We start from the raw sequence: 25,989 nt of genomic DNA, 5'->3' as shown, positions 1-25,989 counted from the left end.
TAAACTATAAGAAACTAGCTATCTATGCTGTTCCAAGTCATTCACCAGCCCCAAACACACACCCTCATGTAAACTTGGCACAGAACCAAATGTGCTCATATGATACTGGATTTTCAGATTTTTAACGCCTGCTGTGAATTGGTCCGTTAAATGTTAGATTGAACCTCCGAGGCTCCCCAGTTCTAAAATTTTCCTAAAGCTTTTGGAGATAGACAGACAGAAATAGTGCCTGCTTCTTGCTTCCACCAGCTTCCAGCAGCAACTGAGAAAATAAAACTAAAACTTGGACTTTTCTGTGGAAAATGAACTGTCCCCAGGCATATCATCTGACCTGTCAATCATCCCGAAATCAAACTCCACTCAGCAATTTCCAAAAGACCAGAACACTGAATTAGTCCAGATTAAAATCTTCATGATATCAATTATACTGCATAAGCAGCAAACTTAAGCAGCAGTAACTTGTTCAGTTACAAGTGGTGTACCTCAAGGATCTGTTTTGGGGCCACTGCTGTTTGTCATTTTTATAAATGACCTAGATGAGGATGTAGAAGGATGGATTAGTAAATTTGCTGACGACACCTAAGTTGGAGGAGTTGTAGACAGTGAGGATGGATGGTACAGTTTGCAGAGGGACATAGATAAGCTGCAGAGCTGGGCTGAGAGGTGGCAGATGGAGTTTAATACGGAAAAGCGTGAGGTGATTCACTAACAGGAGTACGGAATATAGGGCTAATGGAAGGACTCTTAGTAGTGTTGACAAGCAGAGAGATCTCGGGGTACATGTGCATAGATCCCTGAAAGCTGGCACCCAGGTTGATAAGGTTGTTAAGAAGGCATACGGTGTGTTAGCTTTTATTGGTAGAGGGATTGAATTTTGGAGCCATGAGGTCATGTTACATCTGTACAAACCTCTGGTGCGGCCGCACTTGGAGTATTACATACAGTTCTGGTCGCCGCATTATAAGAAAGATGTGGAGGCATTGGAAAGGGTGCAGAGGAGGTTTACCAGGATGTTCCCTGGTATGGTGGGAAGATCTTATGAGGAAAGGCTGAGGGACTTGAGGTTATTTTCATTAGAGAGAAGAAGGTTAGGAGGTGACCTAATTGAGGCATACAAGATGATAAAAGGATTGGATAGGGTGGACAGTGAGAGTCTTTTTCCTCGGATGGTGATGGCTAACATGAGGGGACATAGCTTTAAATTAAGGGGTGGTAGTTATAGGACGGATGTCAGAGGTAGGTTCTTTACTCAGAGGGTAGCAAGGGCGTGGAATGCCCTGCCTGCAGCAGTTGTGGACTCGCTAACTTTAAAGGCGTTCAAATGGTCAGTGGATAGGCATATGGATAACATTGGAATAGTTGAGGTTAGAGGGTCATTAGACTGGTTCCACTGGTCGGTGCAACATCGAGGGCCAAAGGGCCTGTACTGCGCTGTAATGTTCTATGTCCTATGTTCTAGGACATTTGTCACAGCATCACAGTGCCAACAACTTCTAGGCCTGCTTGAAACATCGTGCAAAAAAACATAATCCAAAAGCATTTCTTAAAGGCACAGTATCATCACACCTCCCCTCTTAAGAAATAAATGAACCATCCACATTCAAAAATGGCTTAATTTTTCAAAATCTTTTAGTTTCACACTAAAACTAAAAGATTTCACACCAGATAGTGGTTAGCATTGCTGCCTCAGTGTTGGGCCCCAGATTCGATTCTCAGGTTGGGTGATAGTGTGGAGTTTGCACGTTCTCACCGTGTCTGTGTGAGTTTCCTCCGCGTGCTCTGGTTTCCCCCCCACAGTCCAAAGGTGTGCCAGTTAGGTTGATTGGCTGTGTTAAATTGCTCCTTAGTGTCAGGGAGACTAGAGGGTGGCACGGTGGCACAGTGGTTAGCACTGCTGCTTCACAGCTCCAGGGACCTAGGTTCGATTCCTGGCTTGGGTCACTGTCTGTGTGGAGTTTGCACATTCTCCTCGTGTCTGCGTCGGTTTCCTCCAGGTGCTCCAGTTTCCTCCCACAGTCCAAAGATGTGCAGTTTAGGTTGATTGGCCATGCTAAAATCGCCCCTTATTGTCCTGAGATGTGTAGATTAGAGGGATTAGTGGGTAAACATGTTGGGACCTGGGTGGGATTGTGGTCGGTGCAGACTTGATGGGCCAGGCTGCCGCCCTCTTTCTACACTGTGGGGTTTCTATGATTCAATGAAATATGTAGGATTATGGGGATAGGACCTGGATGATTTTGTTTTTTGGCGCAGGCTCGATGGGCCAAATGGTCTCCTTCTGCACTGTAGATTCTATGATTTACACTGCTAGTACTCTACCAGTAGATGTATGTTTGATAAAATCAAATCCTGCAGTCATCACAATAGTTTCAGTCCTTGTCTTCCACCATTATACACGCTTTCTTTAACATATTTGTGACATGCTGCTTCCTTGTTCTCCAAAATTCTCCTCAGTCCTTCATCCTGCATTGATTCCACATCCAAGCTCAATTTCATCTGTACAAGGACAAATTAATTCTGATAATGTCCTCAGAGAGTTAGGCAGGATCAGGAGATTAAAACTTTACATGTGTGTAATCCGTGCCATTTTCAGAAAGGTTGCTTTATCTCGGTCCCTTCTCTTATTAATTGGTCTCATCTCCTCCTCTGTCAGGCAGTTCAACTCCATTGTTTTCTCTGGATTTTTGCCATTACATCTGTGCACTCTTTGCAAAGATACACAGTAGATTGTTTCCTTGAGTGTCAGAATCTGTTGCAACCATGGTTCCGAAGATCACTGCGGCAGTTACACTGCTGCAAAAAGCATTGTAATTTATTTGAACACCAGTACAGTTTAATTGGGTATCCATGTCTGTGCAGGCTGTACAGATTCATTATTCCAGCAGTTCATTTCAAATGATGGTACATTTTCAGCAAATAGTCTAATTTTACATTTACATTGTCCTTTTTATTTCTGCAGTAGTGCAATGTTGCTTCTCCTCAATCTCCTTTTGGAGGTCATCCGTGACTGTTGATTCATCTGCACTTTTCTTCACATGGACAAAGAGTTGTTTTAGAAAACCCTGCAAATTATGTACAACAATACATTCCAAAGCAGTCAAAATGTCTTGTATCTGTTGCCACATCTGCTCATTTTCTTCGTTCACCTTATTTTACAGCAACTGGTTCTCCTTGTCCACTTTCACCAGTTTTACACAACTGATCGAGCCTCTTGGCTGCTGCATCTCAGACTGATTAAATGTCAATTTTTCCTTCTGAACCTGTGCCAGCTTCAGAGGATTATGGCTACAGGATGTTGCTCAATTGGAATAACATTTTCTACCAATACCTCATTCACAATTATTTTAGTACTTCCTAGCTTATTGCCACATATCTCACCATGTGATTTTAACAACTCTTTCAGATCATTTTGATTTTTCTTCCAAACATAACCTTTTAACTTCTTCATTATCCAATTTAATTTGAGAAATGTCAAACTCAGAATCATCTGGATTTGGTTCTTCACTGAGTTGCAGCCACTAACACATCCTACTTCTTCTTTCCTTCACTATTAAAATGCCATTTGATCATATTCACATGACATACTCTGTGACCTTTCCTTCTCTCCAGTGTTCTTACCAAATAATTCACCTCATTTAATTTTCTTTCAATTTGCTAAGGTCCACTAAACCTTGCTTGTAAAGGTCCGCCTAACACTGGTAGTAACACGAAGATGATATCCCTGCTAGCAAAATTACGAATATTTAATTTCTTTCCACTTCCTGTTTCATTACATGGTGTGGCACTTATAAATAGTATCTAGCCAACTCACCTGCTCTATTCAATCCTTCCCTAAAATTTGACACATAGTCCAATAGTGCAGTCTCAGAATGCTGACTCACCAATTTATTTTTAATCATCTAAGTGTCTCTCTTACCTCATGACTAACAACAATTCAAATGGACTGAATTCAGTCAGTTAATTAGGTGCATCCCTAATTATAAAAAGTACAAATTGAATTCCTTTATTCCAATTTTCCTGATAATCTTGGTAACAATCCCTAACCATTGTGTTTAATGTTTGAGCTCTAATGCTCCCTGTGATTCTAGATGGAGACATGGAGAGGAAGTTTCCTTCAGTAGGAAAAACAGGAGCCAGAGGGCACACCCTCAGGGTAAAGGGATGATCCTTTAAAACAGAGATGAGGAGCAATCCCTTTAGCCAGAGAGTGGTGAATCTGTGGAACTCTTTGCCACAGAAGGCTGTAGAGACCAGGTCATTGAATGTCTTTAAGACAGAGATGAGTAGGTGCTTGATTAATAAGGGTGTTTGATTAATCAGTGGTTATGGGGAAAAGGCAGGAGGATGGTGATAAGAGAAATATCAGCCATGATTGAATGGCAGAGCAGACTCGATGGACCAAGTGCCCTAATTCTGTTCTTATATCTTATGGTCATAGCCTGTTTTACCACGTTCTTCATCCCAGTGCTCTTCTTGAATAACCAACATTTGTGTGTATGACTTGATTACACTGAAAACATCTAAAGCTTTTCAGTTTTCTTCCATCCTCATGTGTTTCCTTTTTACCTCGAGGTACAATTTCTTTATTATCTCCCACAAGATCTCCTTTACCTTTTCCACTTAAGGATTTCTCTTTTCTCCAGCTTATATCCCTCACAGGTTGAAACTGATGTCGAAAACAAAATTTTGATTCACGGACTAATTCATAATCATCCGCCATTCCGGCTGCTAACCTCTCAGTTTTAACTCTCTGCTCTTCCACATGAGATCTCACAACTTCGGGAAGTGAATTTTTAAACTCCTCCAAAATAACCATTTCTCTAAGAGGAATGCATCGGGCATGTGGTCAAAACCCTTATCCACCTATCGAAATTACTTTATTTGATCCTTTCAAATTCTAAGTGCATTTGACCAGGTTCTTTCCTTAGATTTCTAAACCGTTGCCTGTGGGCTTCTGGTACGAGTTCATATACACTTTTTCATCTCATCATAATCCTCAGATACCTCCTCTGATAATGATGCAAACACTATCACTATCTCCCACTTTGTTTGAATCAATTATACCCGCATGGTTTATAGCCATTTCATTTGTTTAGCTATTTTATCAAAATGACATGAAAAAGGCTTCCACATCTTTCACATCAAACATTGGCAACAATTGAACATATTGAAATAAAGCACCATCAAGCCTTTAACTATGACACTTCCACTCTTCCTCATTGTCATCATCACTACTCTAAACGTTTACCTCTCTTACCTCCATAACTTTAACTGACGTCCATTTTTTATTTTCAGTTTCTGAATCAAATTCTCTCTTTTTCTTTTCGTTCCATCACAGCTATACTTTCCATTTCTTTTTCCCTTGTCAATGAAGCAGTTTCATTTCTTTTTCATTTGTTCTTCCCTTTCTCTTGCTTCAGCTACTCTCTCTTTTGATTCAAATTCAAGCTATTTTATTTGTAATTGAATTCTCGCCATTTCCAATGATTCTGACTGTGTTTCTGGCAATTTTAAATGCTGAGCTATAGCCACAACAATCCACCTTCCTCTCCCTTCAGGTAATGTCAACTGCAGCATTTTTGCCAATTCCAAATGCTTTGTTTTAATCACCTTTTGTGAAAAACCCTGAGTGCTACTTCTACATCCCAGAAACTTTTGGCCACTGAAAGAGCCATTGTTCCACAATGCACTCCTTTTTTAAACTGAAAGCAACACTTGAAAAAAAAGCATACATACATGCACCACCCATTGTACTTGAGTCCAATTATCCCAAATAAAACAAGGAATACAGATTTTAATCCTGTAAAAGAGACTCCAATTTTTAGGACCTAATTCTAAGGTGATTTTATAAAGGTAGCCTGGCCCCTATTTTTTACATTTGGTTTTGACATAGAGTCATAGAGGTTTGCAGTATTGATCAGAACATTGAATACAGGAGTTGGAACGTCTTATTAAAGTTGTACAAGACATTGGTAAGGCCACACTTGGAATGCTGTGTACAGTTCTGCTTACCCTATTATAAAAAGGATATTATTAAACAAGAAATTACACTTAGCACATCAAGTATCATTTCAAACATTACGCAAGTTCAAAGGTATCCTGATGCAGTCTACTTTTTTATACAGTGTATTTACAAGCACTCATCACAATGGATGACTTACTCCACTGTTACTGTTTATTATTTTTGACACAAATGTCCATCAAATACTTATTTTCAGATGCCCATTTTTAAAGAAACAAATATGCGATAAATGTTGATAATCAGGCTATATCTGTACATTTATTCTCAAATATTTAGTACAATAAATTTTGTTCCACCAACAGAAATCTGTTTTGTGCTGTCTGTCATTTAGCTGGGCATTGAAAGTAGTCAATTTTCATCAGCAGTATCCAGAATTTTACAAATTCCACCCCCCAAGGATGTGCTGGCAGGTATGTAACTGCATGAGAAGACTCTGATTCCTTACACTTCAATTGAATATGGGCCAAATGCAGGCAATTGGTAAAAACTAGGTGGCATGGACAAGTTGAGCCAAATGACCGTTCTGTAAACATCTACAATTCTATGTCTGGTCATTGAAGATTCAACATATTGCAATGTTTCTGGAGTCAGACATAGGTCAGACCCAAAGGAGTTTGTTAACAACTGGGCTTTGGTGAATCTCTTCTTTGACAACAATCAGATTCTAATTTTTGCCACACTTGTTGGTGCCAATTTTTCAGATACATTTCTGAGTTTTGAATTGAACTCCAATTCTGCAACTACTGTGTTGGAACAGAACTCTGAATCTCCGATGAATTGCCAAAACTATTGGAATCCTAGGCCAATTGCATAACCATTTAATTTTAAAATGCCTCTCACCTTTGGGATTGATAGGAATGCTTGATTCTTCTGTCACAATTACACCTTCAGGCTGCCAAATAAAATGAGAACAGGTTAACTAGCAATGTGAAGAAATAATTGATCAAACCAGCCTTTTGTTCCAATTACTCGGATGATAATTAATTTTATCGCAACCCCTTAGTACAAGGTCCTTTATAGACTGATCTTTCAGAGCCACATAAAGATTATTAATTCAGCTAGGAGCCACTGTCCATTGCTGCACTTTCTTTTTCACTCTATAACTAAAGAAGATGCTAGAAACACTCAACAGGTTTGGCAGCTCTTGTGGATAGAGAAACAAGGTTAATATTTCAAGTCCAAAATGACTCTTCTTCAGTGTTGAAGAGAGGCAGAAATGTGATGAATTTTATACTGTATTGACGGATTGGAGTAGCTGGAGCAAAATAATAGTTCATGGGTAGTGAGAGCCAGCAGAGATTAGACAGAGATGTCATGAGCAGAAGACAAAGGGAGTATTAATAGTAGTTTTGAAAACTAAAGTACTTGCTGATAACGGCATAAAGTGAAGACAGCAGATCCTGTTAACTGAGACAAGGTTCAGTGCTCCATGAATCCAAAACTTACAAACAAATGGCGGATGGCAGATGGTGAATTTGGTACAATAGCATTGAATCAACTGGCACGGTGGTGGGGGGGGGGAAGGGGGGGGAGGTGGTGCGATTTTACTCCCAGACGAATGTAACGTGCCTAATTAGAATACAATGTTCTGTTTGTCTGCATTGTGCTAGTCTTCATTGCAACACTGCAAAAGCCAAAAATGAATATGTGGCCATGTGGGCAAGATTCTGAATTCAAATTCTCAGCAACAGCAAGGTCAGGGTCATGAGCGAAGGTGTTCCACAAAGTTTCAGCAGGTCCTTGTTTAGCCTCCCCAGTGATGAGGGGGCTGCATTGGGAGAAGCGAATACAGTAGACCAAACTGAAGGAGGTGCAAAGTGAACTGTTGCTACATCTGAAAGCACTGTTTGGGGCGTTGGAAAATAAAGAGGGTGGAGGTAAAAGGGAAGGTTAAATTCTGAGATTAAATGTGAAGGGGAGAGGAACCTGGGGGGTTGGGGGGGGTGTGAAGGCAGAGTATACCAGGGTGGTAAAGAGTTAATGGTCACTGTGAAATGGTGACCGGGATGGAGGGAAGGAGTAGTGAGTCTTCAGTGACAGTATCATGCTGTAGTTGTCAGAAATGATGGAGCCTTTGGATGCAGAGGTTGGTGGTGGGGGGATGGGGTTAAAGTTAGGATGGGGGAATATCTTAGTTCTATGACATAGAAAGTGTGAGGGCATCGGTGCTGCAAATGGTTCAGTCACGGCTGAGCATAGTGAGGGTGTACACTTGATTCAGGAAAAAAAGCAAACATGCCATAAGATTCATAGATTCATAGAGCTTTACAGCATGGAAACAGGCCCTATGCCCCAACTTGTCCATGCCACCCTTTTTTTCAAGCTAGTCCCAATTGCCCGCATTCGGCCCATATCCCTCTATATCCATCTCACCCAGTTAACTGTCTAAACACTTTTTAAAAGATAAAATTGCCCCCATCTCTACTACTACCTCTGGCAGTTTGTTCCAGACCTGCCCACCCTCTGTGTGAAAAAATTTCCCCTCTGGATCCTTTTGTATCTCTCCCCTGTCATCTTAAACCTATCCCCTCTCGTTTTAGACTGCCCTACTTTTGGGAAAAAAATATTGACTATCTAACTGATCTATGGCGAAAAACTGCAGCAGGCGACGGTGCAGAGGGACCTCGGGGTCCTTGTGCATGAGTCGCAAAAACCCAGCCTGCAGGTGCAGCAGGTGGTCAGGAAGGCGAATGGGATGCTGGCCTTCATAGCGAGGGGGATTGAATATAAAAGTAGGGAGGTCTTGCTGCAGCTGTATAGGGCACTGGTGAGGCCGCAGCTGGAGTACTGTGTGCAGTTTTGGTCGCCGCACTTACGCAAGGATACTTTGGCCTTGGAGGGAGTGCAGAGGAGGTTTACTAGGCTGATACCGGAGTTGAGGGGGTTGAGCTATGAGGAGAGGCTGAATAAACTAGGCTTGTACTCGTTAGAGTTTAGAAGAATGAGGGGAGATCTCATTGAGACATATAAGATGATGAATGGGATGGATAGGATAGAAGTGGAGAGGCTCTTCCTGCTCAGAAAGGGCAGTAGGACTAGAGGGCACAGCCTCAAGATAAAGGGGGGGGCGGTTTGGAACGGAGTTGAGGAGGAACTTCTTCACTCAAAGGGTGGTGAATCTCTGGAATTCTCTGCCTGTTGAAGTGGTAGAGGCTGCCTCGCTCAATATTTTTAAGACGCGGGTTGATAGGTTTTTGATAGGCAAGGGGATTAAGGGTTATGGGGAGAGGGCGGGAATGTGGAACTGAGCCACGGCAGATCAGCCATGATCTTATTGAATGGCGGGGCAGGCTCGAAGGGCTAGATGGCCTACTCCTGCTCCTATTTCTTATGTTCTTATGTTCTATGCCCCTTATTATTTTATAGATCTCTATAAGATCACTCGTAAGCCTCCTACGCTCCAGAGAAAAAGTCTCAGTTTATCCAGCCTCTCCTTACAACTTTAACCATCAAGTCCTGGTAGCATCCTAGTAAATCTTTTCTGCATTCTTTCTAGTTTAATAATATCCTTTCTATAATAGGGTGACCAGAATTGAACACAGTATTCCAAGTGTGGCCTTAGCAATGTCTTGTACAACTCAACAAGAATTCCCAACTTCTGTATTCAATGTTCTGATCAATGAAACCAAGCATGTTGAATGCCTTCTTCACCGCTCTGTCCACCTATGGCTCCATTTTCAAGAAGCTATGAACCGGTACCCCTAGATCGCTTTGTTCTATAACTCTATAATAACCTTATGTAATTCCCCAATGCCCTACCATTAACTGAGTAAGTCCTGCCCTGGTACGACCTACCAAAATGTATTCCTTTTGAACTTAGCATCATTGGAAAGGATGTAACAGAGCCAGAAAAACTGGGATAATGGATAGAGTCCAGGGTGTGAGGAGCTGCAGTTGAGGCACCCTGGAGAGTCGACGGGCTTGTAATAGATGTTGGTCCAGTATCTATCATTAGAAATTGAAACAGAGATGCTAAGCAATGGGCTATCTGATTTTGACTGAAAGTGTTGAATTCGGTCCAGAAGGATTCAGGAGGCAAAATTTATACAATCACCAATGTAGCAGAAAGATTTGTAGACTGGGGCTCCACATACCTCACAGAAAGACTGATAGCATGCCAATACCCAGAAAAAATTATTTTATTTGCAGTTAGGGCAAGAAGTTAATGCATAAATTATTGACTGAGCATATGAGTTGAATTCAGTGGAGCAGAATAGCGTTGGGCGTGGATTCTTCAGGACTTTGATCAAGGAAGAGTTGAAGAACCACCAACCATTCTAGTAGTGGATCAAGGTATAGAGGGATCAGATTTCCATAATGGAGAAGAGGCAGATAGGGCCAAGGAATGTGAAATTGCTTTGAAGACAAGGAAAACTCTGGGCCAGAGGGACAAAATGGACATTAAATAGAGGGAAATTTGTTATATGGGACGGGAACTCCCTAACATGATGGGCCTTCCACATTCCTGGAAACAATGGCATGATGTTTGGTGATGGTATCATGGTCTGGGGATAGGTGTGAAGAAATTGCTGAGAGTTGACATTCTGTCTCTTTCAATGGGCCAGGCAATAATGGCAAAACCCTTGTTGATAGGTCTGTTGACAAAATCAGGATGGGACCATCTACCAATATCCATTACCAGGCCAGTTACTCTCACAGCTTCCTCAACTGCAGCTCCTCACACACTTCCTGAATGGACACCATTTCATTTTTCCAATGTTTCTACCTTGTGTCACATATTTTCCAATGATATTATTTTTCAATTGGGCATTTCTGACCCTTCCTTTTACAATAACCTAGGGCTCCCGCCACTGTGGTTGACAGGACACTCAATGGGAACAGACAAATCGCCCACATCTTTGTCCTCATCCCCACCCCTCCCTCGCAGAACATTGATAGCCCCCATGCGTCCCCTCATCCTCATTTTTTTCCTAACCCAGCCAGTTTCACATTCATTCCACTCCTTTTGCATTTCCCTTGTTGCGTTACCTGACCACTTGCCATTATTCCACAGTTCTATTGTCTATGCTGTCCTCATCCCTTCCCTGTGGCACATTTTCTTGCTAATACAGATGGTGTGGTATGGTGGCACAGTGTTAGCACTTCTGCCTCACAGCATCAGAGACCCGGGTTACGATCTGGCTTTGGGTGACTGTCGATGAAGCGTGTGCGTGTTTTCCCTGTGTCTGCCTGAATTTCCTCTGGACGTTCTGGTTTCCTTCACCCATCCAAAGATGTGCAGTTTAGGTGTTTGGCCATGCAGAATTGCCTATTAGTGCCCAAAAATGTGTAGGTTGGGTGGATTGGTACATAATCAATGTGCAGCCAAGGTGGTCTCCTCTACAGTGGGTGGATGAACCTAAGCGACTACTTAGCTAAACACCAGCTCAGTTCACAAGCATGACCCCGAACTTCCTAAAGTTTGCCATTTGAAATCAGCACCTTTCTCTAATGGCCACATGTTGATCTTTGGCTTTCTGCAATGTTGCAGTGAAGTCCAACAGTCTCTGTAATAACAGTTTCACAGCTTCCAAGTAGGCACTTTAGAGCCTTCTCAATACTCAATACTGAGTTCCACTACTTCAGGACATGCAGCTTTTCCTCCATCTCATTCCCCTATTTTAATATATGTTTGTTCCAGTGCTCCCTCACCCAAATGTTTATCCAGTTGTTAAGTTTTGCATTCAGAGAGCACAGAGCACTGTTTTTCTTTCCATACATCTTGCTATCTTAAATTTGTTCCATTAGGAGAACAATTTTTATTCTCTAACACTACAAATAGCGCTTCTTTTGTTTTGTACCCATGACATATGAAAAATCTATTCTATCTCCCACTTATCCTTGACCTATTGGTTAGTTCCACCCATTATTAAACAGCACAGAATTCATTCAATCTCTCTGTTCACTGCCATTTCTTTTCGACAGATATGCTTCTTGATCTTGGTGCTGAATGATTTGGGTGTAACCACATGTCCTTGTCCATGTCAGTGCAAGAATGTATGTCTATTTTACCTCATCAGTCCTTTTCAAATCGTACAAAACCTAAATTAAGTTACCTTTATCATGTGCATTCCAGGAATGCATGCCAAGTTTATGGAATCCCTCAGCATAATATACATTGTGGGATCCTTATGAAATACCAGAGAATCTTTGCTGCACTTATTCTAAAGCCTATATATTAATTTTCAGGCAGGTGCTTAGATTTTTGCAACTAAAAAGTATTCTAAAAAGCTTTCAACTGCTGCGACAAGACTCAGTTCCCATTGTGTTTGGGCCCTTTATCTCCAAGAAAACATGAAACTCCATTACCTGCTCTGATTATGTTTGCACTCCATCACTCCATTTTACTTTGTCTAACATAGTATTTCGAGCAGTGTAATTGTTGTCTATTCAGGATGATACTGGAGTCCCAAAAATAGATCATATTGATTAACCCAAAGATTTATACGCATTTATTATAAGTGACGGAAGATTATTCTTCCATATCTATCTGGCTATCTGGAGATTTTCAACTCATTTTTTACAGTTAATAATTTAACATCACGAAGGACAGAATCATGAAACCATACAACAGAGAAAGAGGTCCAATGTCTAACACAGTTTCTGCTGGTTTCTATGAGTAGCCCGATTAGTACCACTTCTGCCTTTGTTCCCAATTCAACAGTTTTTACTTTTTGTAACTATTTTCTCCAAACTCATTTTAAATATTGTTGCATACATTTGTGTGATATCACTTTTGTTCCTTTATTGTACTGCAAAAATTCCAAATAATCTTTCCTGCTCACCAGAACTTTCAGGTGTTTTAGCACCGCATCGCTGTATGTATGTGATCTGCTGAAAGCAATCACGTTGATTGGCACGTTGCCAAGAACCAATGGAACAGTTGTAAATTGAACTGAGGCTGCTGAATTTGCTTTGACAAGAACATTCCTGGATTTCTCTCTGGAACCAGCAGCAATGCAGAGTCCCTCTGTTTTTCTCATGTAGACTGCAACCTGGGGAAAACATGTAAACAGTGGAAAACAGAAGAACAACAAACATCATCGACATCATGCTCAGTGTTTTGGATGGTGCAACGACAAGTTTTAAATTTAGGTTGCAATTGTACTGTGAGCAATACTTTGAGATTATACTAATGAATCAGTCAAACTTGGAGCATTATGAATATTTCAAATCTTGACACCATAATGAGAGAGTTGGCAGCACTGCAAGAACTGACAAAATAAAGGTCAGAACTGAGGGCATGTATATTCTAAAAATATTGGACTGGCTTTGTCTCTTTTATCTGCAAAATAGAACCTGAACCTCACAGCTAGTACTCTAGCTGTGGCCTCACCAAAGTTCTATACAATTCCAACATGACTTCTCTGCTGTGCCTCCATTGATAAAGGCAAGTGTCCCATATACCTTTTTCACCACCATATTAACATACCCTTCAGCTTTCAGAAATCTGTGGACCAATATGCCAAGGTCCCTTTGTTCCACCGAACTTTTAGTGTTCTACCATTCATTGAATAGTTTCTCATCAAAACATTGTCAAAGTATTCAATATTCCTTCCAAAGTGTATCACCTCACACTTTTCAGGATTAAATTCCATGTGCTGACTTCTCCCAGAATGCACCTCAGTGAAGTCTCTCTGCCGCCACTGTTGAATGTTCTTCCTCCTGTTTATCACTGGAGGATTCTTCTGTTTCCCACTTTTCAATAGATGTGACTGCGCCAACTTCTCTCAGAATGTATCTCAGTGAAATCTCTCTGCCTCCTCTGCTGGATTTATTTATTTCCTATGATTTGTTTACTGTCTGCAAACCAGTTTTCTATCCATCTCAATAAACTCCCCAGATCCAATATACTTTAACCTTATATGCAAATTTGTTGAAAGCCTCTGAAAGCCCAAATAAACCACAACCTCTGCCCACTGCCATCCCCGTCCTCATCAATACTAATACTCAAAGAATTCCAGTAGATTCGTCAAGCGAGATTTCCTTACCTCTGATTGCCTAATCTTCCTCTCAATGTGAAAAACTTGCCCTTACACATCTTTTAAACTTTCCCCCTCTCACTTTCAACCAATGCCCCCAGTAATTGACCCTTCAACTCTGGGGAAAAGACTCTGACTATCCACTCTATCCAAGACTGTAAACGTCTATCATGTTCCCCCACCCCCCCATCCTCTGATGCTCCAATGGGCAGCACAGTGGCATAGTGGTTAGCACTGCTGCCTCACAATACCAGGGAGCTGAATTCAATTCCTGGCTTGGTTCACTGCCTTTGTGATGTCCACGTTCTCCCTGTGTCTGTGTGGGTTTCCTCTCAGTCTGAAAGACCTGCGAGTTAGGTGCATTAGCTGTGCTAAATTCTCCCTCAGTGTACCAGAATAGACACCTGAGTGTGGCAACTAGGGTTTTTCACAGTAACTTCATTGTAGTGTTAATGTAAGCCTACCTGTGACACTAATAAATAAATAAATCCACGCTAACGCTATACGATCTTGCCACTATTTTCCAAGAGCTCAGCAATTAAATGTTTTATAATGGCCACTAGCACATTTTCCCCAATACCAACATCATGCTGGCTGGTCCACATTATCATGCTTTTACTCTAGTGCTCCCCCCTCCCCCCCACCCTTTTTCAATAGTGTGTTGACACGAGCTACCTGCCAGCCTATAGTCTAAAGAATCTTGGAAGATGGCAACCAATACATTCAGCATCCACTGTTATTAATGACACTTTCTTAAGTTCTCTGGCATGTAGATTATCTGGCTCTTGGGATTTCTTGGCCTTCAAGCCCACCAATTTCCCCAAATCATTTTTCAACGAATACTGATTTGTTTCAGTTCCACCTTCTTACAAAACCCTTTGTTCCACAACATTTCTGGAGCAAAGAACAGTACAGCACAGGAACAGGCCCTTCAGCCCACCAAGTCTGTGCCAACACAGATGCCTCTCTAATCTAATATTTTCATGGTCCGAATCCCTCTACTCCCTGCCTATTCATGTAACTATTCAGATGCCTCTTGAACGTTATTATAGAATCTGCTTCCACCACCTCCTCCAGCAGCGTATTCCAGGCATTCACCACCCTCTGTGTGAAAAACTTGTCTCTTATATCTCTTTTAAACTTTCCCCTCTCATTTTCAACCTATGCCCCTGAATGATTGACTGTTCAACCCTTGGGAAAAGATTCTAACTGTCCACTCTATCCAAGCTTGTCATAATCTTGTAAACCTCTATCATGCTCCCCCTCACCCTCTGACGCTCCAATGAAAACAATCCAAGTTTGTTCAGCCTTTCTTCATAGTCCATAACCTCCAAACCAGGCAACATCTTGGTAAATCTCTTCTGAACCTTTCTCAATGCATCGACATCCTTCCAGTAGTGTGGTGACCAGAATTGTACACAATACTCCAATTGTGGCCAATCAAAATTCTTATACAGCTGTAACATAATTTTCCAATTCCTGCACTCACTGCCCCAACCAATGAAAGCCAGCATGCCATATGCTTTCTTGACCACCTTGTCCACATGACACCTTCAGGGAACTGTGGGTCTGCACGCCTAGATCCCTCTATATACAAATATTTCTAAGGGCTCTACCAGTTATTGTACACTTTCCTCCTGCAATAGACCTTCCAAATTACATCACTTCACATATGTCCAGGTTAAATTCCATCTGCCATCTTTTTGCCCAGGTCGCCAGCCGATTTATATCCTGCTATAGTCTCTAACAATCCTCCTCAATATCCGCTACTCACCCAATTTTCATATCATGTGCAAATTTACTCATCAGACCACCTACATTTTTTCCAAATCATTTACATATATCACAAACAACAGAGGCCCCAGAACTGATCTTTGTAGAACATCACCTGTCATAGATCTCCAGTTAGAAAAGTCCACTGCTACTCTCTGCTTTCTATGCGCAAGCCAGTTTGGTGTCCATTTTACAAGCTCACCTCGGATTCCATATGATTTCACCTTCTATATCAACCTGCCATGAGGAATCTTATCGAAGACTTTACTAAAGTCCACGTATACAACATCCACCGCCTGGTCAATTTTTTTGTCACTGCCTCAAAGAATTCAATCAAGTTTTGAAACATGACCTCCCCTTCACAAAACCATGCTGCCTATCGCTAATAAGCTCATTCTCTTCCAGATGTGAGTACATCCTGTCCCTAAGAGTCTTCTCCAAAAATTTCCCCACTACCGATGTAAGGCTCACAGGCCTGTAATTTCCCAGATTGTTTCTTCTGTCTTTCTTAAACAGAGGAACAATGTTAGCAACTCTCCAATCATCTGGTACCCTCACCTGTGGTTAAAGAGGATGCAAAGATTGTGGCCAAGGCCTCAGCAATTTCTTCTCTCACCTCTGTCAGTATTCTGAAATAGACTCTATCTGGCCCCAGGGATTTGTTCACCTTAATGTTTTTCAAAACATCCAATACCTTCCTTCCTTTTTGTCTCAACATGTCCTAGAATTTCAACATCGTCCTTTCTACACTCATCATCCACCACATCCTTCTCCTTTGTGAATATTGATGTAAAATACTTGTTAAGGACCTCACCCAGCTCACCTAGTTCCACACACAAATTCCCTCCACTGTCCTTGAGTGGACCTTTCCCTCACTGGTATTTTCTGGTACATTATTTCTGTCCTCTTTGTGAAGACGTAACAAGGTATCTGTTTAGTTGGTCAATCATTTATTTGTCTCCAATTCTAAATTCTCTTGTTTCTGTCAGGTAAAGGGCTACATTTGGCTCCATTGGTCTTTATCTCTTTGCATACGTAGAGAAAATTTGCAGTCAAATGTTATGTTCACCATCATCTTACCCTTGCACTTTTTCTTCCTTTATCAATCCCTTGGTAATTGCTAAATTCTAAACTGCTCCCAATCATGAAGTCCGTTACTTTTCTTTTGCCAATTTGTATGCCCCTTCCTTTGATGTACTGCTATCTTCAATTGCTCTTCTAAGCCATGGTTTTCCCATTTTATTTTTGCACTAAACAGGAATGAACAATTGTTGCAGTTCACCAATGCCTTCTTTGAATGGTTGTCTTGTCTATCCACTGTCATCCCTCTAAGTAATGTTTTCCAACTATCATAGCCAACTTGAGCTTCATACAAGTTTCAGGACACTGATCTCAGAATTACCTACACTACTCTCCATGCCCATGAAAAATCCTATTATGGTCTCCATGCCCATGAAAAATATTATGGTCACTCATCCCCAAGGGGGCTTGCACAACTAGATTGTCAATTTTTCATTTCACATTCCACAATACCCAGTCTAGTTTTCTAGCTGATTACTCAATGCATTGGTCCAGAAAGCCATCCCATACAAATTCTAGGAATTCCTCCTCTATGGCATTGTTACTAATCAGATTTGGTCAATCTATATGAAATTAAAGTCACCCACAATTACAGATATTTCTTTATTGTCTGTTTAATATGATCCTCAACATTATCATCACAGTTTGGACAACTTTATAAAACCCCCATTAACTTTTTTTTGCCCCTTTGAGTCTCTCAGCGCTATCCAGACAGATTCCACATCATTGGAGCTAATCGTCTTCCTCACTATGATGTGGAGATGCCAGCATTGGGCTGGGGTGAGCTTTCGGAGTACTGCCCTTCATCAGGTGAGTGATGAAGGAGCAGCGCTTTGAAAGCTCATGATTCCAAATAGCCTTTTGGACTTTAACCTGCTGTTGTAAGACTTCTTACTCTTCCTCACTATGGCACTTATTACCTCCTTAACCAGCAATCAAACCCCATCAGCATTTCCTTTATGTCTGTTGTTCCGAAAGACTGAATTCCCCTCAATGTTCAATTCCCATTCCTGGTCAAGCATCTGCCATGTCTCCCTAATCCTGATTATACCACACCTGTTTCCATCTATTTGCTTAACTAATTCATTCACCAAATTGTGAATGCTCCACACATTAACATTAATTGCCCCTCTCCCAATATTTTTTCACTGTGGCCCTATTTAATTCAGGCCCTAGATGTTTTTGCCTGTTCCTTTTCTTAATCCCATTGTATTTTGTTCTTTTCTTTTTTGCCCACTCCTGTGACTTTTTGCTTATGTTCCCATCCCCCCGCCATTCATAACATGGGGACCTGAACTGTTCACACTACATTGTGTGTCTTGTAACCAATTTTGGATAAATGTTCACTTTTTTCAATTCTGTTGCTATTTAAATGAAACTCTGTATATTGTGTTAAGCTCATGTCGTTCATCTAAGTCAACTAATTTGCAAGACATCATTGCAATATTGCGCAAACACGTGCATGTACATATAACGTACACATTTTCATACGCGTTTTCACACACATACAAGTACACACATGTGAGCAGACACACTAAGGAACATACACATTTCACGCACGGGCACACATGTATGAATACACGCAGAGACATGCACAGACGCTCATTCATAGACAGACATATAACTTCAATAAGTAATGAGGAAAAAATCCTTATTACACTTCATAAAAGGAAAAGTTAGGAGGGCAATTATTCAAGGAGCATAAACAGCTTGGTAATAGATGCACTGAATTTTAACAATATTCTTTTTGTAGACATGTTTAGTATATTAAGAAACTATTTAAAAAGACTGGTAATGTTAATTAAGATACTTCCATCAAACGGCTTTACCTCAAGGTCTTCATGCAGATAATTGTACAAGGTTACTGTCAGTTCCAATTGCTCATTTCTTTTGACGGAGTAAGGTAACCTCATGGATATAAAAAATGGTCTGAACACTTTTATCATCTTTGGTTCTGCCACACAGAATCCTGAAAGAGAAAGATGGGGAAAATCATCAAAAGTATTTCAGTTGATCAATATAGCCATTTGACTGTTCAGTGAATGTTATTTCAGCCATCATTCTCATAATTTCAATTCAAGGGCTGAACAGTGCCACCTCAAGACAATTTTTCTTTTCAAACATAAGCCAGGATGTTTGGAGGATGGTGGATTTGCCATTTTGTCATCGAAGAGTTAGTAGTGAACAATGTGTTGCTGACATTGCGCACAGCGTTTCAGTTAAGACTCAAACATCTGGCCCTCAGTCAGAAAGATGTTGGATTGATTGGATAAATCAAACCATATATTACCACATCTGAGACAAAAATGAAGTCTAATACTCCGAGCTAAGATGATCAATTATGTATTTAAGTATCTAAAACCTTTATTTCACAGACAGTATTGACAATGTGGTCCATGTGGTTATAAATTGAGAGGCCTTGGTGTGTTCGTGCATCAGTTCTGAAAGTAAATGCACAGGTACAGCAGACAGTAAAAGAGGCAAATGGCATATTGGCCTTCATAGTAAGGGGATTTGAGTATAAGAATAGGGATGTTTTATTAGAAAGATAAAACATCGAAAAACTACAGCACAAAGAGGCCCTTCAGCCAACAAGTTGCGCTGAACATGCCCCTACCTACTAGACATACCTATAACCCTCCATCTTACTAAGTTCCATGTACTTATCCAAAAGTCTCTTATAAGACCCTATCGAATCCGCCTCCACCACCACTGCCGGCAGCCACCACCCTCTGAGTGAAAAACATACCCCTGACATCTCCAGTGAGATGTACCTACTCCCCAGCACCCTAAATCTGTGTCCTCTTGTGGCAGCCATTTCAGCTTTGGGAAAAAGCTCTGAGAATCCACTCAACCAATACCTCTCATCATCTTATACACCTCTATCAGGTCACCCCTCATCCTTCGTATTGTAATTCAATAGGGCATTGGTGAGGCCACATCTGGAGTGTGGAGCTTTGGTGCCCTTAACTGAGCAAGGATATTCTTGCTATAGAGTGCAGCAAAGATTTACCAGGCTGATTCCTAGGATGACTGTCATGTGTCTGTCATGTGAGAAGAGGCTAAGTCCGTTACGATTAGATTCAATGGAGTTTGGAAGGGTGAGGTGAATCTCATAGAAATTTAGAAAATTCTAACAGGGTCAGACAGGGTAGATCAAAAAAAAATGTCCCAGAGGGTGGGGGAGTCCAGAACTAGGGGTCATAGTTTAAGGATAAGGGGTAAACCTTTTAGAACTCAGGTGAGGAGAAATTTATTCACCGGGAGTGGTGAATATATGGAATTCACTACCACAGAAAGTAATTGAAGCCAAAATGTTGCTGATTTCAAGAAAAAATTAGATACAGCTCTTGGGGGCTAAAAGAAGTCAAAAGATGTGAGGGGAAGCAGGGATCAGGATATTGAATTTGATGATTAGCCATGATCATAATGAATGGCGGAACAGGCTCAAATGGCCAAATGGCCTACTCCTGTTTCTAGTTTCTATTTGCTAACATGAAGTTGTTTAAGCTCATTGTAGAATGCACTTAAGACAATCCTAAATCATTACATGATAGGGAAAATAGAAATAAATGGTTAATTCAATGGCGAACAACACAATGAATGGCTGGCAGCTCACCAGTCCCTTTAGTGTGAGAAGCTGCAGTGGATAGGAGTTAGATTACAAGCAGACACTTGATTCATTCTGGGAGTCAAGGACAAATTGAGTGTGGAGGTTTTAAGATGGGAAGCCAATAAGGCCCATGTGCTTGGACAGCTGAAAGGTCATGATGTTGGTTAGGGGTTAGGAGGAGGGTTAGGAATCATTTGCAGCGTCCAAAGTCAACAAATTTTAATTCCAGGTTATTCAAACCTCCTGGTCAGCCATGTGGCAATTCGAACACAGGTCAAAGTGCAAAGAACAAAGAAAGATACAGCACAGGGACAGTCCCTCTGGCCCTCCAAGCCTATGCCGACCATGATACCTGCCTAAGCTAAAACTGTATGCACTTATGGAATCTGTATGCTTCCATTCCCATCCTATTCGCGTATTCATCTAGTTGTCCCTTAAATGCCGCTGTTGTATCTGCTCCCACCACCTCCCCAGGCAGTGCATTCCAGACATTCACCATCCTCTGTTTAAATTTTTTGCTACATCTCCTCTAAACTTTTCCCTACACACCTTACACCTAAGTCCTCTAGTACTTGACTTTACTATGCTAGGAAAGAGCATCTGACTATCCACTCTGTCCATGCCACTCATAATCTTGTAGACCCTTTTCAGGTCACCCCTCAATCTCCATCATTCCAGTGAGAACAAGCCAAGTTTATCCAACCTCTCCTCATAGCTAATCCCTCCAGACTAGGCAACATCCTGGTTTACCTCTTCTGTATCTTCTCCAAAGCATTCACATCCTTCTGGTAGTGTATTGGCCAGAATTGTACGTAATATTCTAACAAAGGTTCTGTATACCTGCAGCATTACCTGTGAATTTTTATAATCAGTGCCCAGACTGATGAAGGCAAGCGTGCTGTATGCTTTCTTGACTGCCTTATCCACTTGCGATGCCACTTTCAGTGATCAGTGGACATGTACACACTCTCTGCCTGTCAGTATTCCTAAAGGTTCTACCATTTACTGTATAATTCTTACATGCATTAGACCTTCCAAAATACATTATTTCACACTTGTCTGGATTAAACTCCATCTGCCAATTCTCCGCCCAAGTCTCCAACTGGTCTATATCTTGCTGTATCCTCTGACAATCCTCTTTACTATCCGCAGTTCCACAAATTTTTGTCATCTGCGGACTTACTAATCAGACTAGCTACGTTTTCCTCCAAACCTTTTATATATACTCCAAACAACAAAGGTCCCAGAACTGATCCCTGTGGAAATCACCAGTCACAGCCTTCCATCCCCAGAGAATTACTATGGAATTTAGTCCTGTGACAATATGGTTAACATGAGGCATTTTGGATATTGTAAAGGGGTGACTTGACATTGCACCTGCGTTTTCTTTTAATTTCCATCTTTTCTTTTTATAATAACATATTCTGTTCAAAGTCCAGAAACTACTCAGCTTACCTTGAACAGTTGCTGCTTCTCCAAGAGCTGGTGATATTGAGATTACAATGGTACGGAAGCAGCGCCTCGTAGTGGAATGGTCCCTCACATTTCTTACCCCAATGCCCTCAGCTGCCCTCATAGATTTCAACCCATAAAAGGAGGAAAATTACTCCAAATCCCATAAAAAGAGTCGCATACAGAGGAAATCAGCAGTTGTTTGTAGATAGCCTGCGTGTACGTGATGAAAAACATGCCGATCACAAAAAGAACCAAGTGTGAGGAGATGGCAAGATTGACAGTTCTTGCATATTTGCTCCTAGCCTCCAAGCATGGCATAATGGTTAGCACTGTTGCCTCACAGCACAAGGGGGACCCGGGTTCGATTCACTGCTTGGGTCACTGTCTGCATGTTCTCCCTGTGTCTGCGTGGGTTTCCTCTGGGTATTTTGGTTTCCTCTCACAGTCCAAAGATGTTCAGGTTAGGTGCATTAGTCATGCTAAATTCTCCCCCAGTGTACCCGAATAGGCGCTGGATTGTGGTGATTATAAGATTTCACAGTAATTTCATTGCAGTATTAATGTAAGCCTACTTAAGACACTAATAAATAAAACTTTAAAACTCCATCTATTCGACCTGTTTAGACCAATGTTTCTCAGTATATAAACATTGCATAAGATCATTTCTAACTTTTCAAGCAATCCTTATCAAGAGGAGCATTTAAATAAAACAATGTCACGTCACTCACAAACATGACTAAACTATATTTCAATAAGTCAAGAATATATGACAGTCAGAGGACCACACTCATCCTCATCAGTAGCCACTTGGAAATCCGTACCTTTGTTTGCAAACATGCCGACCGCCTGAATTTCCCAAGTGGTTATGGAATCAGGCATGTAGTTCCTTATCCTATAAGAAAGATTAGAGAGGAAAAATGTCAATTGAATTAAGGGCGGCATGGTGGCACAGTGAGTAGCATTGCTGTCTCACAGCGCCAGGGACCCAGATTCAATTCTGACTTTGGGTATCTGTCTATTTACACGTTCTCCCCGTGTCTGTATGAGTTTCTTCCGGGCACTCCAGTTTTCTCCTGTAGTCCAATGATGTACAACTTAGGTTGATTGCCCCTTGCTATCAGGGGGATTGGCAGGCTAAATATGTGGGGTTACAGGAATGGGACCTGGGTGGGATTGTTTTTGGTGCAGGCGCAATGGCCTCTTTCTGCACTGTAGTGACCCTACGGTTGTATGAATTGAATTCAAAATCCCATTGCTGAGATCAACATGGACATTTTTTTAAACATCATGTTAATGAGCCAATCGTTCAGCTTACACACGTTCTAATACATAGCCTCATTGGAGGAATGGAGGTAAACATTTGGCAGATGGTGCAGCAGGGTGTCCATGTGATAACATCTGTTCTATGCTGACAATCCAACAGTTGCATTTCTGTCCTGACTGTGCTGGAGCCTTTGCAGTTTCAGAAAGCACGAGGAGTCTCAAGAACAAGGAGGAACTGTTGTTCCATGCTCCTGGGATTGACTTCACTGCTTGTGTAATTAAGGGCCATGCAGGAGTTACCCTGGCTGTGAACACTGATTGATCTTCATTCACCGCATGGAGCAAAAGAGCAAAGACCAATGATATGAGCTGTTCTCATACCAACTGTTTGGTTTTCCAGTAATGTCAGAAGGACTCCTTCCTCTTTGTGGTTCAGTTATTTAGCTTCTTCAGCAGATGTTCAATTTTCCAGACATTAGCCACAATAATAGAACATAGAACATAGAACATAGAACATTACAGCGCAGAACAGGCCCTTCGGCCCACGATGTTGCGCCGACCAGTTACAAAAACAATGACCCACTAGCCTATACCAATCCCTTTTCGTCCATAAACCTATCCAGAGATAATTGTAATAATTATAATAATTATTAATAATAATAAGTAATTGGTATTTGGTTTACTGCATTTAATTTCTACATTTTTTTTCTATCAAAGAATCCATACAGTGCAGAAGGGGGCCTTTGGGTCAGTTGCACCAACAACAATTCCCCCCAAGCCCTATTCCTGTAACCCCCATAATCACCCTGACACTAAGGGGTAATTTAGCATGGCCTAACCTGCACCTCCTTGGACTGTAGGAGGAAACCAAAGCACCTGGAGGAAACTCATGCAGACACGGAGAGAACGTGCAAACTCCACACAGGCAGTGACCCGAGGCTGGAATTCAACCCACGTTCCTGTCACTGTGAGGCAGCAATGCTAACTACTGTGCCACTATGTTGCACATCATCTTGCTAACTTTGCTTTCTCAATTTTACCAGAAGTGTACAAATGTAAGAGGTTATTTATTCCATCAGATGCTAGTTCTTCAGCAGGGCAATATTCTTAGATTCATTGCGGCACGGTAGCACAGCGGTGCTTCACAGCTCCAGGGACCTGGGTTTGATTCCTGGCTTGGGTCACTGTCTGTGTAGAGTTTGCACATTCTCCTCGCGTCTGCATGGGTTTCCTCCGGGTACTCCAGTTTCCACCCACAGTCCAAAGACGTGCGGGTTAGATTGATTGGCCATGCCAAAAATTACACTTAGTGCCCCGAGATGTGTAGGTTAGAGGGATTAATGGATAAATATGTAAGGATATAGGGGTCGGGCCTGGGTGGGATTGTGGTCAGTGCAGTGTTGATGGGCTGAATGGCCTCTTTCTATACTGTGGGGATTCTATGTAATTGCTTTACATATTTTTCATTACTTTGTTTATCCAATTATGTTTGCAATTTCCTTCTGAAGGTGACTATTGAATCTGTGTCCAATGTTTATTCAGGTAGCCCCTTCAAACCAGAAGCAATTACTTAAAATAGATTTCATTTGTTGGTTCTGTTCACTTTACAATCATCTTCAGTGTACATCTTCTCCTTATTGGCTCTGTAGGCATTTCAAAGAGTTTAACTGTATTAACTATCTGCAGCTTTCATGATTGTACACAACTCATCAACTCTTATTTTGACCTCTTCTCATCTATGGAAGGTAATAGCAGTTTATGTGAATAATACATGTAAGTGTAATAACTGTATGCGTGGAAGCAATGAGAGTTCCTTCTTTGCCCTTTCCAAGGTATTGGATTTGCTTGTGAACAGTGATGCCCAACTTAAGTAAGACCAAACTATTATTCTCTATTTGGTATAACCTATTTTCTAGTGATTGGCCAGCGATAGCTCTGTGATGAATGTTCTGCATTTAACACTTGAATTTCCTGCTCTAAACGACAGCTGCCGTTTCCTAATAGTAATGTTGCTAGTGACTGCAATCAATTTATTTACTGAAAGGTTGGTTATATTCACCACAGCATGGACCCGTGAAACCAACTTACTTGTGATCTCCTGCATTTAAGACCTCAACCGTTTTCCACAACCAGCTGTGGGGAAACACGCTGCGAACATGGACATCTGTTTCATCAAAAAATTCTTCATCCACTTTCACAGCAGCTGAAAGAAAGAAAATGGGCAAGAAGAAAACATTAAGTGCCTGTTGGTGCGATTACTGACATGGCTGGTACTCCTTAACTTTAGACAATACAAGGCAATGTCTCAGTTTAAAGATGTAATTTTATTTAGACCAACAGCTTCTAGGAGACCATCAAAGAGTCAGGGCAGCTCTGTGATAGAGAAGCTAGGCCTCTCCAATGAAATCTGATGTATACAATTCAAAACAGATCATTTATACATTTGTCTTATTAATTCCTCCTGCCTTTTATTAGCTTTAAATCAATCATCTTCAGTATACATAAATAAACAATATCAATACCTGTCATATACCTTAGCCAATCACATCTTACTATTGGTATAATTGCATTTTATTAGTCCGTAGAATCCACAGGCTAACTCCTTTCTTGGCTGGCTCCATTTCCTGTGTAGCCTATTAACCTCAGATGCTAGCCCAGAGTTCAAATGAATGTTCCCATGGGTTCCCTTAAAGGTCACTGCCTAACCAGATTAACATATGACTCCACGTCTGGGCATGCATCTATTTTGTCTGGACAGTGAATAAACCCTACTCATGAAAAGTGTTCTGAATGTGCTGTCC

The 25,989-nt window shown here is 41.3% G+C and overlaps 1 protein-coding gene across 1 annotated transcript in view; it reads right to left on the bottom strand.

Moving 5' to 3' along the window:
* LOC145348606 (complement C4-like) overlaps positions 1-25,989 on the bottom strand; it is a 275,511-nt gene that overhangs the window by 113,708 nt on the left and 135,814 nt on the right. Inside the window, exons 18-22 of the mRNA XM_080196782.1 lie at positions 25,277-25,391; positions 22,747-22,817; positions 18,687-18,826; positions 12,808-13,017; positions 6,863-6,914 (exon numbers count right to left, since the gene is read on the bottom strand). Coding sequence (XP_080052908.1) covers positions 6,863-6,914; positions 12,808-13,017; positions 18,687-18,826; positions 22,747-22,817; positions 25,277-25,391 — 588 coding nt within the window. The remainder of the gene's footprint in view (positions 1-6,862; positions 6,915-12,807; positions 13,018-18,686; positions 18,827-22,746; positions 22,818-25,276; positions 25,392-25,989) is intronic.

Source organism: Carcharhinus amblyrhynchos, chromosome 9 (assembly GCF_965287045.1).
Source record: "Carcharhinus amblyrhynchos chromosome 9, sCarAmb.v2.hapA, whole genome shotgun sequence".
Classification (NCBI taxonomy): Eukaryota; Metazoa; Chordata; class Chondrichthyes; order Carcharhiniformes; family Carcharhinidae; genus Carcharhinus; species Carcharhinus amblyrhynchos.
Note: the sequence above shows the minus strand (reverse complement) of the source record. Positions and strands in the feature narration are given on the sequence as shown.